Below are 15,512 nucleotides of genomic sequence, written 5' to 3' on the forward strand. Positions count from 1 at the left end.
GGGGATCCCCCGGCCCGGGCAGCACAGTCCCTGCTGCAGGGCTCACATCGCCCATCGCGGAGCTCCCGGTCCCGCTGTGCTGGGGATCCCCCGGCCCGGGCAGCACAGTCCCTGCTGCAGGGCTCACATCGCCCATCGCGGAGCTCCCGGTCCCGCTGTGCTGGGGATCCCCCGGCCCGGGCAGCACAGTCGCTGCTCCAGGGCTCACATCGCTCCCGGTCTCCCGGAGCTCCCGGTGCCCTTTCCCGGGGATCCCCGCCTGCAGCGCGCGGCTCCCGCCGCCAGGGGGCGCTCCCGCCCCGCCCCGCCCCGGGAGCGCCGTGCCCTCTGCGGCCGCCAGGGGGCGCCGCGCGGAGCCGCCTCACAGCCCCGGCCCCGCCCCGCCGCAGGTGACACCCCCACACCCCCCCGCCCGGGGAGCGGCGGGAGCGATCCCGAGCCCGATCCCGTCCCGGTCCCGCTCCTAGTTCGGCCCCCGTCTCGGTCCCGGCCGTCCCAGTGGCCGCCATGGCAGAGCAGGAGAGTTTGGAGTTCGGCAAAGCCGACTTCGTGCTGATGGACGCCGTCACCATGCCCGAGTTCATGGCGAACCTCCGGCTGCGGTGAGTGAGGGGCGGGCGGCGCGGCCCCACCGCCCCGGGGCTCGGCGGGTCTTCCCCTCACACACGGCCCGCTTGGGATGGAGTGTGAGGGAGCCGAAACCCTCCCTGAGCCTCCTCCGCCTGCTGCCCGTCCCTGACGGAGCAAACCCGCACAAAAGTGTGGATTTTTCTATTTAAGTGGAAGAGCCGTGTAAAGATGAGGGTGCTCGGGGTGCACCAAGCCCTGGGGGCTGCGGCGGCTCTCAGTCCCCCCTCTGGAAAATCTCCCTCCGGAGTCACCTGCCTCAGTGCCCACCTCCCTCATGGGACCATGGAACGGTTTAGGAGCGAAGGGACCTTAAGGACTTTTAAACAGTATGCTGTTCTTCCCCCTTCACAGAAACACAGGGTGGGGTGGGTTGGGAAGGGACCTTAAAGCCCATCCAGTGTCGCCCCTGCCATGGCAGCGACACCTTCCACTATCTCAGGTGGCTCCAAGCCCCGTCCAGCCTGGCCTTGGACACTTCCAGGGATCCAGGGGCAACCACAGCTGCTCTGGGCAGTCTGTCCCCACTCCCCTCTGCTGGGTTTCTCGCCTGTGCTGACATTCTGCAAAGTTGCTTTAGAGAGAAAGAAAAAGAGCAATAAAAGTCACCAAGTCCAAGGTTGCTCCATCCCACGGGGGCATTGCAGCCGCTCGCTGGTGTAGACTTGCTGCGCTAACATTTTGTGATCTTTATGGTTTTATTTCCCTTGTAGATGTGGTGGATGCTGGAAGGATCCACATTTTCCTGCCTGTTCCCTCTCAAGCACAACTAAATCCTGGGCAGCACTGATAGAGGACAGCCGGGAGACCCTAAGTCTGTGGCTGCTTTTCACTTTCCATTATAAAAAATTCATGGGATCTCCTCCTGATAAACTCTTATGCCCCTGCTTGTGCAAGGATTTGATAATTGCCAAAGAGAAGCTTTTGGGGTAAAGATGTGACTTGCTGGCTTGTGTCCCTCCCCTGTTCTGCTCAGGTTTTCCTGCCTGTTCCTGTCCTGCCGCTTGTGTTCCGGTGGGTTTTGGAATCAGTCACTTGTGATATCCCTGGTGTTGTTGGAGGCCCCTGAGAGTGGCTGTGGCAATAGATGGGAGGTAGGCTAAGCTCCCTCAGCAGGCTTCAGACTATTGAGGAGGGAGAATATTAAGCTTTTTCAGACAATTGTGTTGCCTCTTCTGGATGAAGTCTGTAGATTTTGCGATCTGGCTGCTTCAGCCACGATGTGCTTGGGAATTTCTGTACTACACAGCTGTCCCTGTGCCCTGAGATGCTGCAGGGTGAGGGCTCAGATCCTGTGGGGTGTAATAACAACCAACATACTTTATGCTTTTTTCCTTCTATATTTTGGATTTCTACTTGGGCAAAGAGGGATTTGTGTTTGAATATAAGAAAATCATAGTGAGAATCGTTGAGCTTTGAACATGATTTCAGATTTAAATGAATTTTGCAGTGCCTCTAAAAGTTTAAATTTGTTTCTCATTTGTACACTCCATGACATTGTAATTGTATTAGAAAGGGCTTGCACGCAATATCTTTATAATTAGCAGGAAACTTGTGTGTCATGGTTTGTTCTTGGGGTTTTATTCTTTGGTTAATGTGTACTAGAAATCTAAATGAAGTATTGGAAATGGATTTATAACTTAAAAATCAACGTGGCATGTTGGTTGCCTTTAGGAATCCATTGAGAGGTGCATTTCAGGGACAGACTTTGCTAATTTTGTACGGAGGCATGAGAAGAACAAGCCAGCAGTCCTGGATCCTTACAATAAATGTGCAACTTTGTTTATTTTTTTCTCTGTGCTGTTGCTGATGGTGCCTGAGGGTGTATCCAGGACATCCCTGCTGTGTGTGATATACCTTGGAGGCCCCGTTTACCTGCAGTGCCTTGGTCCCTGGCACTAGACCTGCCCAAACCCAGGCTTATCCTCTGACAACAGTTCAGACTTGAGTTCTTCTCGCCCAGCCGTAAGCTCTGCCTGAGCTTCAAGGTCATCTGGTGTCTGTGCTGTGGGCAGAACAAGCTTTTGTCAAAAGCTGATTGATACTGTTAATTTTTCTAACCTTGGTGCTGTCATCCCCTGCCTCCAGGCCTGTCTGCACTGGGACATTTGGGAAAGCTGATGTGATTTCCCAAAAGTGTGGCTTTTCCGTGAAGCTGCTGAGCTCTGCCGGGCATTGGGCGCTGTGTGGTGGCCCTGTGCTGCTGCCCTGACCCCGCTGCCGCTGCTTTACAACACTCAGGCAACACCTGCTGCTCACATTTTACTGCTCTGGAGAGGGCGATTGACTCTTGGTGCTGACACGTAGGACACTGTGTGAGACCCAGCTCAGGACCTGCTCAAGGGTTGGCTGTGTCACTGTGGCGATGGCAGTCCCCTTTGTGCTGGGTGTGTGCTGAGCAGAGGGAAGGAGTTGCTGCTGCTCCGTCACTGAGTGCCCATGGCGGGTTTGTTCAGTTTACACTTGGATGGGCTCCACCCTATTCCATAAATCCAGCTTTCTGCCAGAGCTATTTTTGTTCGGGGTCACTGGCTGACCCAAGACGGGCTGTGCTGGATTTAGTTCCCAAGTGAGCCCAGATGTGGGTGGAATTGAAATCATACCAGTTTTGGTGCATGCAAGGATATTTCCCCAAGGATGTCTCTAGTGGGAAAAAGACGAATGGTGAAGCTGCACTTTTCATTAGTGTAGTATTTGAATTCTGTGGTGTTGACATGGGCTGGATGAGTGTGCCTGGATAGGTGGGTGGATGCAGTGTGAATTTACTACCTCATTTCCCAGCCCCAGTACTCATGCCCAGTTATTTTTAAGTTTGAGTGGTGATTCAGCAGGGATATCACTGTGTCAGTACCTTTTCGTGGCTGTGTCTTACAGCTACTTAATGAATGTTTCTTTGGACACTCAGCAGTCACTGCATGTTACACTTTATTGTAAATAAAAGTCATCCTGTCCTTGAATTCCTTAGTCTTGAGTGTGCTTCATCCCAGTGTCTGGTTGTGATTCTTAGTCATCAGAATAATTTAAAAAAAAAAAAAAAAAAAAAACAGGACTATGGGAATGGTCTGTGTGGACTCAGTAGCTTTGTTTCTTTATAGCAACCTCCAAAGTTGTAACAGACAATTGTTTCTGGAATGCTCATAGATTGGAATTATTAAAACAGCTGTATTTGAGTGGTTTGTGTCAGCAATTGCCCATTATCCCTTCAGTGAGTGCCTGCTCATCTCTGCACTGCTGCAGGAGTAACTGACAATTCCAATCCCAGGACATCGGATTAATTGAAGGACTCCTTAAAATAGGGAATCTTTTTGTGTCTAGCAACTCTCGGGTCCTGCCACTGGCAGGCAAGTATTTATCTGTGGTCAAGTGTTACCTGCTGTAAGTGATGGGAGAATGCTTTGGACTTGGTAAAACTCTCTATTTCACTGCATTTGACTTAACATGACCATGGCTATTCCATGGCAGGTGGACTGAGATGGTGCTTGTGGAAAGGAAGTGTTGGTCTGGCCAGAGCTGCTCAGCTTTTGCAGAAATTGTGGCGTAGGTGAAACTATTGAGTAAGAGAAGCAAGAAAGTGTACCACCTCATTTTCTTAATGCCATAGTGAAAATTTCAAGTAGTAAAAGTTACCATTTTTAATTTACTTCCTTGTAAGGAAGCTTATTTTTCAGAATTATGAAATATTCTGGTTTATCAGGTGATTTCTTGTATTGCACTGCAAAGACCGCTCACTGTTCTGTACAGCTTGCATTTGTCTTGACAAACAGATCAAACCTCAGAACATTAAAAATGGGATGTGTGGAATGCCAAGAAGGAGTTCTTCAATTATCTGTTGTGCAGCCTTGGCGATGCCTTTGGGAGTCACTGCAGGGCAGTTCCTCCTCCCGGGGTCTCAGGTGTGTGCCAGGACAGTCAGATGTGACCCACACACTCTGTGCCAGGCAATAGGATCCTGTGGGGGCCCAGCTGGGGGCAAACCCAGCACCCCTGAACCACTGGGAGAGGGAAACCACATGGAAATGCAGGGAAAAGCAGAGAATTACACAGGGCAGCATCAGGGCAGTGTTTGGGGTGGTCTGATGTGAGCTGTGTGCTCGTGGTGTTTGTGTTCCCACATCTGCATTGTGAGCAGGTGCTACCTGACTCATCCTCTACTGATTTCTAGGGAGTTGCTCATTTATAATAAGCATTGTGCAAATCCCCCCTGGAACACAACAGATCTGTGTCACCGTTATTAAAGAATTCAAGGATGTGTGAAAGGAAGACAGTGAGAGCACCTGGTGATGTATAATGATTGTAAAATGAATTTGGGATTGTTTTGCTCTTCTTTTAAGTACTTCCAGCATAAAACCAGCTGTGGAAGGCTGTACTTGCTACTCAGATAGTTCTTGGTCATCCCAGGCCACCTGAGCCTGGAGTGGTACAAAGATCTATGGGTTAACAGTCCTTGCATTTGTCTCCCTGTGGATGTGGTGACTTCTGGCCTCTTAAAGCACCATTTCATAAGAACACAGCTCTGTGTTCACTTAAAAACACACAAAAGTGTTTTTCTAATGTTTCTCAACTATCTCACAAACCCCAGCATTTTCAGATTAAGGCAACAGGTCTAGATCTGTATTTATTGCAGGGCCATTTGAAACATAGATAAATTTGCTATAATTATTAATAGTTTTGGCATCAAGAATCTATACTGAAAATCTGGTCCTCCTGAGAATATGCTAGAAGTATTTGGTGCTGAAGGAAGTGTTTGCTTTGCAGGCAGGGCTGAGACATGGGCTGGAGTCCTAGAAAAATGTTGGAGCAAACTGAATGGGGAATTGGGCTTTAAATGCTGCAGAGGGATATCTCAAAGGGGTTTTCTTGAGGTTGTTGTGTGGAGGTTATACCTTTTGGGCCTCTGTCAAAAAAACCCCGTTGTTTTTCTGGATGATGTGGCGAGTTGAGACCATTCTTTAGAATTCTAAAATCACAGAATAGTTTGGGTTGGAAGGACCCTAAAGTTCCACCCCCACGTCTCTTCCACTGGAGGAGGTTCTTCAAGTCCCTGGTCTAGGACACTTCCAGGGAAGTACTTTAAGTTCTGAAAGGCCAAACTCATGTTCTGCCATTCAGTGTCCCCTAGATCTGCAGACTGGATTGTTTTCCTTTCCTTTTTCTGGTCTGGAAAAGCAAGCACAAGTTCTAGTGTTGAACAAATGCTTCAGTTTGTCTCCATCTTCAGGAAACGGGTATCCCTGTGATCCATTAGGAACAATTCCTAGCCCAGCTGTGGGTCCCATTTGTTCTTGCTCGGTACCATGCCCTTTCTGTTCTTCCCTTGATGAACCTCAGTTGCAGTTTTGGAGTGTGAAGGGTGCTGTCCGTATTACACTGATGTTTTTACACTGACTTCCTTATCTTTTTGAGCACCATCTTAAACATTCATATTTGGGGTTGAAATTGCGGTGGGAGAGGTTTGGTTTCCCATGAAGTAATAAACTGTATTTAATCCCAGCAGAGGAAATATTATGTGAATGCTTAGTTTCATTTGTGCTTTTGCTAATGAAATATTCATGCTTCATAAACAAGCTTTTCATGCCTTTAAGCCATTTTAATTTCCTCATTCTAAATAGTTATGAATATTTGAATTGTTCATGTGGTGTTGGATTAAAGAGCTGCTGGGAAGAGGCTGCTTTCTCCCTGGAGAGGGGCACCTGCCTCCGGGTGCTTCAGGACACTCCTTCCTCTACGCAGGCCAGCAGCAGTTGAGTCTCATCAGCCCTTCTTGGCTTCCTCAGAGTTACTCAACCTGTAGAAGCCATCTTGTGTCACAGTTTGGAATGAATGGAATGAAAATTCCCCTTAGTCCATCAAAATTTGACTTACCAGCTTGGCCTGGGGCCAGCCTGATCTTCAGAGGTAGAAAAGGCCATCGATCTCACGTAAAAAGCAAATCTCAACCAGAGGAGTAGCAAAGGGAGAATCCAGGCCAGCTTCCCCACTCCACAGGGACTCTTCAGCCCGTGGACACCTGGAGCTGCTGCAGGTGTGCTCTGGGATTCCTGACTGGAATTCCCATGAACCAGGCTTTGAATGAGGTGGTGTCCAGCCTGGGGTTTGTTTTGCCTCCATATGTGCTGAGTTTATCTGGTTTCACTGGGCCTTCCTTAGCACATCTGCCCTCCCTGCCTGATGAAAGCCTCCTTAGAGGGAAGTTTTACAGGAGTCTTTTTATAGCAGCTGGGTGGGGGAGTGTTTAATAATTTTAGCACCTGGGTGTTGAATAATATATGAGGTCAGATTTATGAATGAGATCAGTCTTTCAGGTGCCTTGTACTTGTAAACTCTGAGGCTGCTGATGCTGTGCCCCAGACCTGCTGGTCCTGCCCCCAGCTGCCTCTGGTCCTTGCCGGAGCACAGGTAACAACATTTAGTTGTGGTAGGTGCAGCAACTTGGGGAGTGACATCCATGGCATATGGCATCAGGTGTGAAACAAACAGAAAAACCTGACAGAATCAGTGAAGTAATCAGAACTATGGGGGATTAGCTCAATAGAAAATGCTCTTTCTTGCATTTTTAAAGTCTTTTTTTCCTGCTGTTTACACAAAGTATATCTACAAAAATCAGCTGGTAATTTAGGAATTCCTCAGCAGCCTTTTGGCTTTCATCCTTACTCTGCAATAATTTTGTAGATTCTGATGAAGTGCTGTGGGTCTTGAAGCTCCTCAGAGTAGCAGTGCATCTGTTTGGGATGCTGTCAAGTGGAATCCTGTTCTGGTCTTTGACTACTCCATGTTTGAGGTGGCTTGTGTAACCTGCATAATCTTAACTGATTTGTCATCACTTGCTGATTTTCACCAGCTGAAGGTTGACTCCAAGAGCTGCTAACTTCCTACAGTAAATATTTGCTAATACTTCCAATGAGTCTCATGGCCTCCTTTAGTTAAGAGTCCTTTGCATTGACTTCTGTTCAGAAATCTGCCTCTCCAGGTGCTTTACTGATCTAACACTCACTGAGCCCTTGCATTTCTTTGCCTCTTTGCATTTCTTCTGGCTGAGCAGGCTTTGACACCACCTGAAGTGATATTTACTTGAATTCCTTTAAAGATGCAGATCTCATGAGGTATTTGGAGTTACATCATCCCTCTCTGCATCCCTGGGTCACAATTGCATCTTTTTATGGAATGAAGGAGTTCTGAGAGGGGGAGAAGGAAACACATATCTGCACATAGTTTTGCCTGTAAGTGTGAAGTAGGGGAGCTGTGTGTCCCCTGGTCGCAAATGCTCATTTCCAGTTCTCTGAAGCAAATACACAATTTCTAATTTACAATTTGTAAAGAAGATTTGTTTCTTTAAGGGCTTTTTTGGTGAGATGTGATGAGATCTCAGCTCCTGATGCTGCTGTCACATGCTGATGTTCCTGTATTAGACCAGGTGTAAAAGTGTTCAGTTGTGGCTTTCAAGTTCTGAAAGAACAGCCTGGCTGTGAGGCTGTTCTGTCATTGGGAGTGAAAAAGGGACATTAGATAGACTCAACTTTTTTGAAAATACTTCATTTTTCTTCAAATCTAAGCCATTAAACTGTTCCTGAGATAACCTCTGTCTTTGGCTAGGAATGAGGTTTTACTGGTCTCTGAGTTGTGTGTGGCAACAACACCCAGGGCAGTTCTTTGGGTGGTGGTTTAGATGGACAGCAGATACTCTCCTGTCAGGGCCCAGCTGAGGCAGGAGGAGGAGGATATCTTGGAAAGGCCTTTTAAATAAAATAGTTGTTACTGATAAGCCAGAGGACCCAACCCTCTCATCACTGATTGTCTTGCAGGGCTCAACTTCTCAGGCTCAGCAGCAGAACTGACTGCAGCATAACAAGCCTGCTCTTGCTTTAATTCTCAGTGGTATTTTCCATTCTGCCTGCCCCTAATAGTTTCTGAGCATTTTTCTGTGCACACTTCAAAATTTCTTCTTGAGCAGTGCTGGAATATTTGTTCATCAGTTCTGTCCTGTTCTGCTGAAGCATTTTGCAGCCCACGTTTCCTGGCTGCTGGGATGCTGCTGACCTTCCCTTCTGGGTTTAAAAGTTGGCAGTGACCTGTCCTATGGCTGCCACTTGCCCAGCAACACTTCTGAGAACAGTTTCTGTGTGACTGTTGGGCTGGTCTGATCAGAGCTTTATTTCCAGAAAAACATACCACTGGGTGAAAATACGGCATGAAACCAGTTCTGTGTCCCTGGGCAGCCATCTGCCACAGTGTCATTTCTCAACCTTGGATGTTTTTTGCTCAACTCCAGCATGTCAGGCATTGACTCCCACTGTCCTCCAAGAAGTGTTGTCCCACCTGACCTTCCTTTCTCCTGCTGACTTCCCATATTTCTGTAACTGCAGTACTCTCCTGGTCATCATGGGTGACTCCTCTTTCCTCTTTCAGTACCTTCAGTGTGCAGCTGAGCACCTCTGCCTAGCTTTTCCCCTTGCTGTTTATGTCCCTTCAGCTCCCCAGTGTCATCTCTGATCTTGGGCTGATCTTCCCAGCCTTGCCCTGTCTGTCAGCTGGAATTTCCTGGGGCTGGAGCAAGTGAGCTCCTCTGGAGAGCAGTTCCCTTGTTCCACCTGCACTGTTGGACTCGATCCTTTCTAGGCCTTTGCATCCCAAGTCAGGTGTTGGTATTCCCCTGTGGTGTCAGGCCCAAGCCTGAGCCATACACAGAGCCCAGTCTTGCCCAGAGTCACCTCACACTGATTTTTGTGCTCGTTTCTTCTCTTGTGCACTGACAAACCCCCTTTCCCACAGAGCTTGTTCAGAGTTATCTACAAAGATTACTTTTGCTCTCAGTTCTATCTCCTTCACCTATCTCCTTGCCTCCCTCCTGTTCTACCTCAGAACACAGCTTATCTCCTCCCTGTGTTTATCAGTTTCTCCAGCAGGACTGATCTGTGCCATGTCTGTCTGAGAACTTTCTGACCAGCGTTCCTGTGCTTTTCCTGCAGTTGCTTCTTTTGGCATGCAAGGAACACCATATAACTTCCAGCAAAGACACTGCCTCCTCCTTCATGTGTAATTTATGGAGCACACACAAAGTGTGCCATGGCAGGAGGTTTGGAGTGCTGCAATCACTGATTATCATGTTCATCTGCTCAAGTTGTTTCCTGGCTCCACGCTGGGTCCCAACCTGTTGGAGCTCTTTTTCTCTTGGGTCTGGACAGAGTCTGCCCCGATGTTATCCTGCTTGAGGTTGTTCAGGTAGAAAATTATCTCATCAGAGTATCTTGATATGTTCCTGTTTAAGGTTGATGTAACTCAACTTGAGAAGCCTGAAGGCTCATTACATATTCCTGGGAAACAAAAACTGGAGATTTGTGGCAGGACTCTGCAATATGTGGAGTGTGATGTGCTGCTGGGGCTGGATGTGCTGTTTGGGGTGATGGGTTTAACTCCATCTCCAGACACAAAGGATTTTTGCCCTTGCCCCTGCATCTTTCTTCACATCAAGCCAACTCAAACCATGTTTCACTGGAAGTTCTGGCAGCCTTGGAATAAATCCCTTTGTTCTGGGGTCCCTAACAAGAAGTTTTTTTGTCCCATTCTCATGGAGAGCAGGTGTGCATGGCTGCTCCTTAAATGAACTATGCTTTGAGGCACCAGGTGAAATTTTTAGGAAAGGTTCCCTTTCATTATCTGTCTCCCATTACAGCATCAGTGCCTTCATCATTGCCCTGGGGTTTGTTTATGGTGCCCAGGACAAACTCACAGCAGGGGAACTAAAGGGAACTCCAGCACTTCACTGCAGCATCCTGCCCAGGGAGCTCAACAGCCGAGCAGGAATGAGAACCCATCTTTCAACAGCTACTGGATGGCAGCAAAGGCTGTCTCACTGTGAATAGCAAAGAAAAACAAACTGAAACAAAAATCCCCTTTCTCACTGTAGGAACTGTAGGCTTTCTTTGGGGAGAGCTCTTCCATGGCATTTGGAGGGGTAAAAACCACGGTGGCTGTGAAAGCCTTCACACCATGGCCATCAGGGCACAATGAAGCTTTCATTCTCCACATCACATCACTGAGATGTTTACACTAAAACTTTTGCTGCTATTCAGATTGCTATGCTGCAGCTAAATAGATTAAGTTACAAGAATGAATGATAAAGTAAATTTCATCTTCAAAAGAAAACTCCAGCTATGGTTCCTTGAAGGCCTCCCCTCCCCTGCAGTGTTTATAAAGGAACTGGATATGGAGTTTATAAACTTCCGAGGTGGAAAATGGTGCCTTCCACTGCTCCTTAATACCAGCTTCTTTGTGTGTTGTTGCTTCTTGATCCCGGGTGTAAAGACCAGGGGAGCAAATGAAAACAGGCTCAAAGAGCTGTAAATACATTTTGGGCCCCAGAAGAATCCTAAAACACCAAAGCTGGAGCACTGGAGTCTTCAAGTGAACTTGCTTAGAAAAAGTTTTGCCCATGCATCATGCAGAGAATGTCCTCCCTTGTTTGCTTCTCAGACTGACAGAAGGACACTGTGCTGCTTTTCTCTGTGCTTCCAGGGACAGAAGAACCCCCAGATTCTTTTAAAGCTGGATGTAAACACCTCCTTGGAACAGTAGCTGTTAAACTTTTGTTGAAAAGTGCTTAGCAATGACAAAAAAATGTTATTTCCGAAAGGATCTCTGTAGCACTGAGGGTTTTTTTTTTTGCAAATGAAAGTCCAAATTTACCGCAAAAATGTCCCTGTAACCTCTTATAATTCAAAACATATTCCTTGCTTTTCAAAAGCACAGGCAAATTACCAGGGAGCCTTTCTAAAATAAGCCTGAGGTTGGATGTTTGACTTTGCGGACAGTGCTGCTTGATAATCAGCATTTCCTTTTTTGAGTTTGCCTGTGTCGCAGTCAGAAAGGAGCTTTGCTTTGTGTGGTTTCTGACCTGTTCCAGGTGAGGAGGACACGAACAACGCCTGTGCTGCAGTACTGGGATAGAAACAGGAGTATCCCTTTCCTGATAAATGTAGCATTTATGTCTCCAGCAAAACAAACAATGGAAATCTTGTCTTTGTTCTTGTTTTTTGGGCCATGCTGCATCCTGGCTTTCAAGGATGCAGACATTCCTGAGCTAGACCTCTCAGTGTCTGGCAGCTGGTTCTCTGACTCCGTGTTGGTTACGGAACTTGAACCCCTCTGAGGAAACGCCAGGGAAAAGCAGATCTGTGTGAAGTGTAAAGCTTCTAAACCTGGTATGAAACCCTGAGAGCTGGGCTTCGTAGGAAACTGAAGGAAAGCTAAACAATTTTGAAATGATTGGGAATATTTGGCTTCATTTTCCCAATCAGTCGATAGAAAACATGTTTTCCATTAAGGGCTTAAATTTTTTGAGACTTAAAAGGGGGGCCGTTTATTGTCAAAACAAATCTTGTTTTTCACCAAATGTCTTGGCTGCCTGGTTTGATTTTTGGTGCTCTCCCTGCAGGCAGTGTGGGGGAAGCTGGTGCCAGGCTGTCACCGGGAATGCTGGAATCATGGGTGCTGTGGGGCTTGTATCTGAGTGCTTGTGCCCTGAGGAGCAGTGCCAGGCTCCAGCTGGCTGGCAGGAGTGGGAAAGCCAGGAACGAGTGACGGGGGACACCCATCTCCTAAAAGATGCCACGTATATCGTGTCCTGCCATGCAGGAAACCTCAAATCTTTCATAAACCTAAAGAATGCCTGATTGTTTCTGTCCTGCTTTTCTGCTGGGTTTCTGGATCTTGGATGCTCTCATGGAGGAGCCAAGGTGGCACCTGCTGCTTGCTGGATGAGCCATTGGAGCAGGAAGATGTTCACTGTTCCCAGGGCTGCTGTGAGGGGATAATGTGGGTTTGGGGCTCTGCTCTCACACCACAGGCTGTGATTGGCTTCAGGGCCAGCTCAGATGTGTTGCTACTGAATTTAGGGAGAAAACTTGTGTCAATCTTGGTCTTCTCCCAAGAGTTCTGTCTGTAACTGATTGGTAATTGGCTGCTCAGCTGCTTTCCTGAGAGGCTGTTTATCAAAGCTAGTGAGCACACCCAGTGCAGATGGACAGATCCCTCGTTCTAGCGGACAAACAAAAATGTGTTGTGTTGCAAACTTTATAGCTGAATCATGGGAACTGTAAAATTGGGGCATAGTATTTCAAAATGTTCAACTCCATCTGATACATTTTAACCTTTCCCATATTGTCTTTGTACCTAGGAAAGAATAACAGAAGTTAAATGCAGTAAACTTGGTGAATTTTGAAGACATTCTGTGGCACCTTGACCAAATGAAAGGAATCATTTGCTAGAGTTACATTTATTAATGTGCACTTAAACCACAATAAATCACAGGAGGGATAAGTGAACAGGTTCTTACAGAAAGACTGGCTTGGTCAGTGTCAAGTTGATGTTGTACAGGGGATGTGGGAAGCTCAAACAGTTAAGTAGTCATAGTCAGATATTTGTTGGGGTTTTTTATTAAGACACCTTTGCTGCCTTGTTTGAAGGCTCCTCTTTACCTGTCCCTGGTTATGTGACATAAATCTTGTGCTGGCTGTAATTCCCACAGCACCTTCCCATCCTTTGTGCCCTGACAAAGGATGTTTCACCTCAAGTGCCAAATTCTCTTGTGTCTTGATGAGCAGGGTAAGCCCCAGAACCAGTCTGGGAAAGCTTTCAGGGGAAAATATCCCTACCTCCTACCTTTCATATATAGATGTACTGGCTGGCCTTGTTCAAGGCAAACAAGCAGCCTCTGTTTATCCTAATGAGGTACTTGATGTGGAAACTGATAGCTCCAATGGCCAGATCCCAAATAATTTGCTGTACAGGAAAATTGCCCAATTGTGCCCACCCATATGCTCCTCCCTGGGTGTCACATGGAGAGTGGGAGCCTTTGATTAATTCCCTAAGTAACAGAGTGCAATGAATATTTTGCAAACTGAAAGTTTCTATCTCTGAAGACAGAGATTTCTTTGTGTTTTGACCTGGGTTTTGATACTCTTTGTACCCTCCACTGCTATCAGTGCCAAATAGTTTCTTTTTTTCATCAGGGGAGAAATCAACTTAGAAAACCATCCTATCCCATATCAGCTGCAAACCATGCATTTATCCATGAGGACAGGGGAGGAGCAGCACTGGCAAGTGCAAGCATTGCCTGGTCTTCTTCTGCTCTCTGATGTTTAAATCTTTCACATATTCTGTGGTTGTTTCCAACTTCACAGTGATGAAAGCTAAAACCCCCATAATAAGGGTGAGGGTGGTTGTATTCTTTTTACTCTAACAGGGTGTGTTTTAAGAAAAAACAATAGTTATTATGATACATGTGGAATAAACCACAAGTGGTGAAATTTATTTCTCAGACTTGTTTTTCCATCCCTTCTCAGTGTTGCTGCTGCTGCCACTGTCCCCTTGGGTTGTCTGCGATTAACTTCTCCTGCCATGGAGTATTCATGCCAAGGATTTTGACTTTGAAATTGCATCTTTCACTCAGAGAGGAAAAGTGGAGTAGTTTTCAGTTTCACAGAAATTTTGAATGAACACTGAGAAAGTAATGGCAGCAGATGGATTTTTATGGAGTGGGGAACGTCAGAACTGCCTTTCACAGGAACTGTATTGTCACACAAGAACTGAGGGGTTTCAGGAGGGATGTCCCTGCCCTTAGGTGCTTTCAGGTGCTGTTGTTAATGCCTGGGAACTGATTTGGCTGGAAAAAGGATCTTTTGCTTCTCTGCTCAAGATCCCCAAGTGCCTTCCAGGGTGGGAACTGGTGGCACAAGGTGACACTGGGAGGCCTGCTGGCACAGGGTGACAGACCTTCCTCAGCATTCAATTCCCACTGATCCCCTCCCTTCTCCTACCTGTCCCATTAGGGAGCTTACAGAAGGTCTCAATGGACACCTTTTCTGAGCTGTTTTATCATGGAATGTTAAGGGGTTGGAAGGGACCATTTAGTCCCATGACGGGCAGGAACACCTCCCACTAGACCAGGTTGCCCAAGGCCTCATCCAGCCTGGCCTTGAACATTTCCAGAGTTGGGGTATCCACAACCTCCCTGAGCAACCTGTTCCAGTGTCTCATTATCCTCAAATTAAAAAATTCTTCCCAATATCTAATCTGAACTTCCCTTTTTAAAATTTGTACCCATTCTGCCTTGTCCTGTGACCACAGTTCACGACAGAGTCCCTCTCCAGCTTCCCAGTAGCCCCTTCAGACACTGGAAGGTGCTGTGAGGTCTTCACAATCTTCCTTTCCCCAGGCTATGTTAATGTTAATTGTGTTAGAGTTTCCTTTCCAGCATGATTCTCTTGGTTCAGCCTTGGAGGGCTGGAGGGCCCTGCTCTCAGCCATCTCCTCTGGGAGCCACAGAGACCCAACAGTCTTACCCCAGTGCCAGTCCTTGCTGTGCTGTTCCATTCTATAATTATGCTCAGGATTAATCATTTCTGGTGCTTCTGGATGCCTCTGCAGTGTTTGCCACTCATTTGCTTTGGGGGTTTCACATTTGCAGAGTGAAACTGGCCTCTTTTTCTTGTTAGATTTGCCTTAAATTGCATCACAGAGAAGTTAAAATAGCAATAAAAACCACTTCCTATTAAGTGGATATTATCTTGTCTCGCTATGACTTGGTTTCTTACCAAGTGTATCGTGGGATCTCATGAAAACTCATTTGTTAGATCACACTTGTGAAGATACTTTAGGCACTTTGTTCCTCTAATTCCAAATATAACCATCCTGTGATCTTAATCAACATTTGCTTTAACATTTCCCAGCTGGAAATTAACTCCCTGGCAAATTTGGCCAACGCCAGTGGCAAGGTGAAGGTGGCTTTTTTTGGTTATGAACTTAGTTCCTTGTTTTCTGTGTACAGATATGACTGTGGTAGGGGAGCACTTTGGGATTTCCTCCAAAGGTGACTCATATTTGCCAGATCC

General features: G+C 46.9%; 1 protein-coding gene across 2 annotated transcripts in view; it reads left to right on the forward strand.

Moving 5' to 3' along the window:
* The first annotated feature begins 406 nt into the window (after positions 1–406).
* MYO1D (myosin ID) overlaps positions 407–15,512 on the forward strand; it is a 154,697-nt gene continuing 139,591 nt past the window's right edge. For both annotated transcript variants that reach the window (XM_054000238.1, XM_054000239.1), the window contains exon 1: positions 407–602. In XM_054000238.1, the coding sequence (XP_053856213.1) occupies positions 508–602 (95 nt within the window). In that variant the 5' untranslated portion in view covers positions 407–507. The remainder of the gene's footprint in view (positions 603–15,512) is intronic.

This window comes from Vidua macroura, chromosome 27 (assembly GCF_024509145.1).
Source record: "Vidua macroura isolate BioBank_ID:100142 chromosome 27, ASM2450914v1, whole genome shotgun sequence".
Taxonomy (NCBI): Eukaryota; Metazoa; Chordata; class Aves; order Passeriformes; family Viduidae; genus Vidua; species Vidua macroura.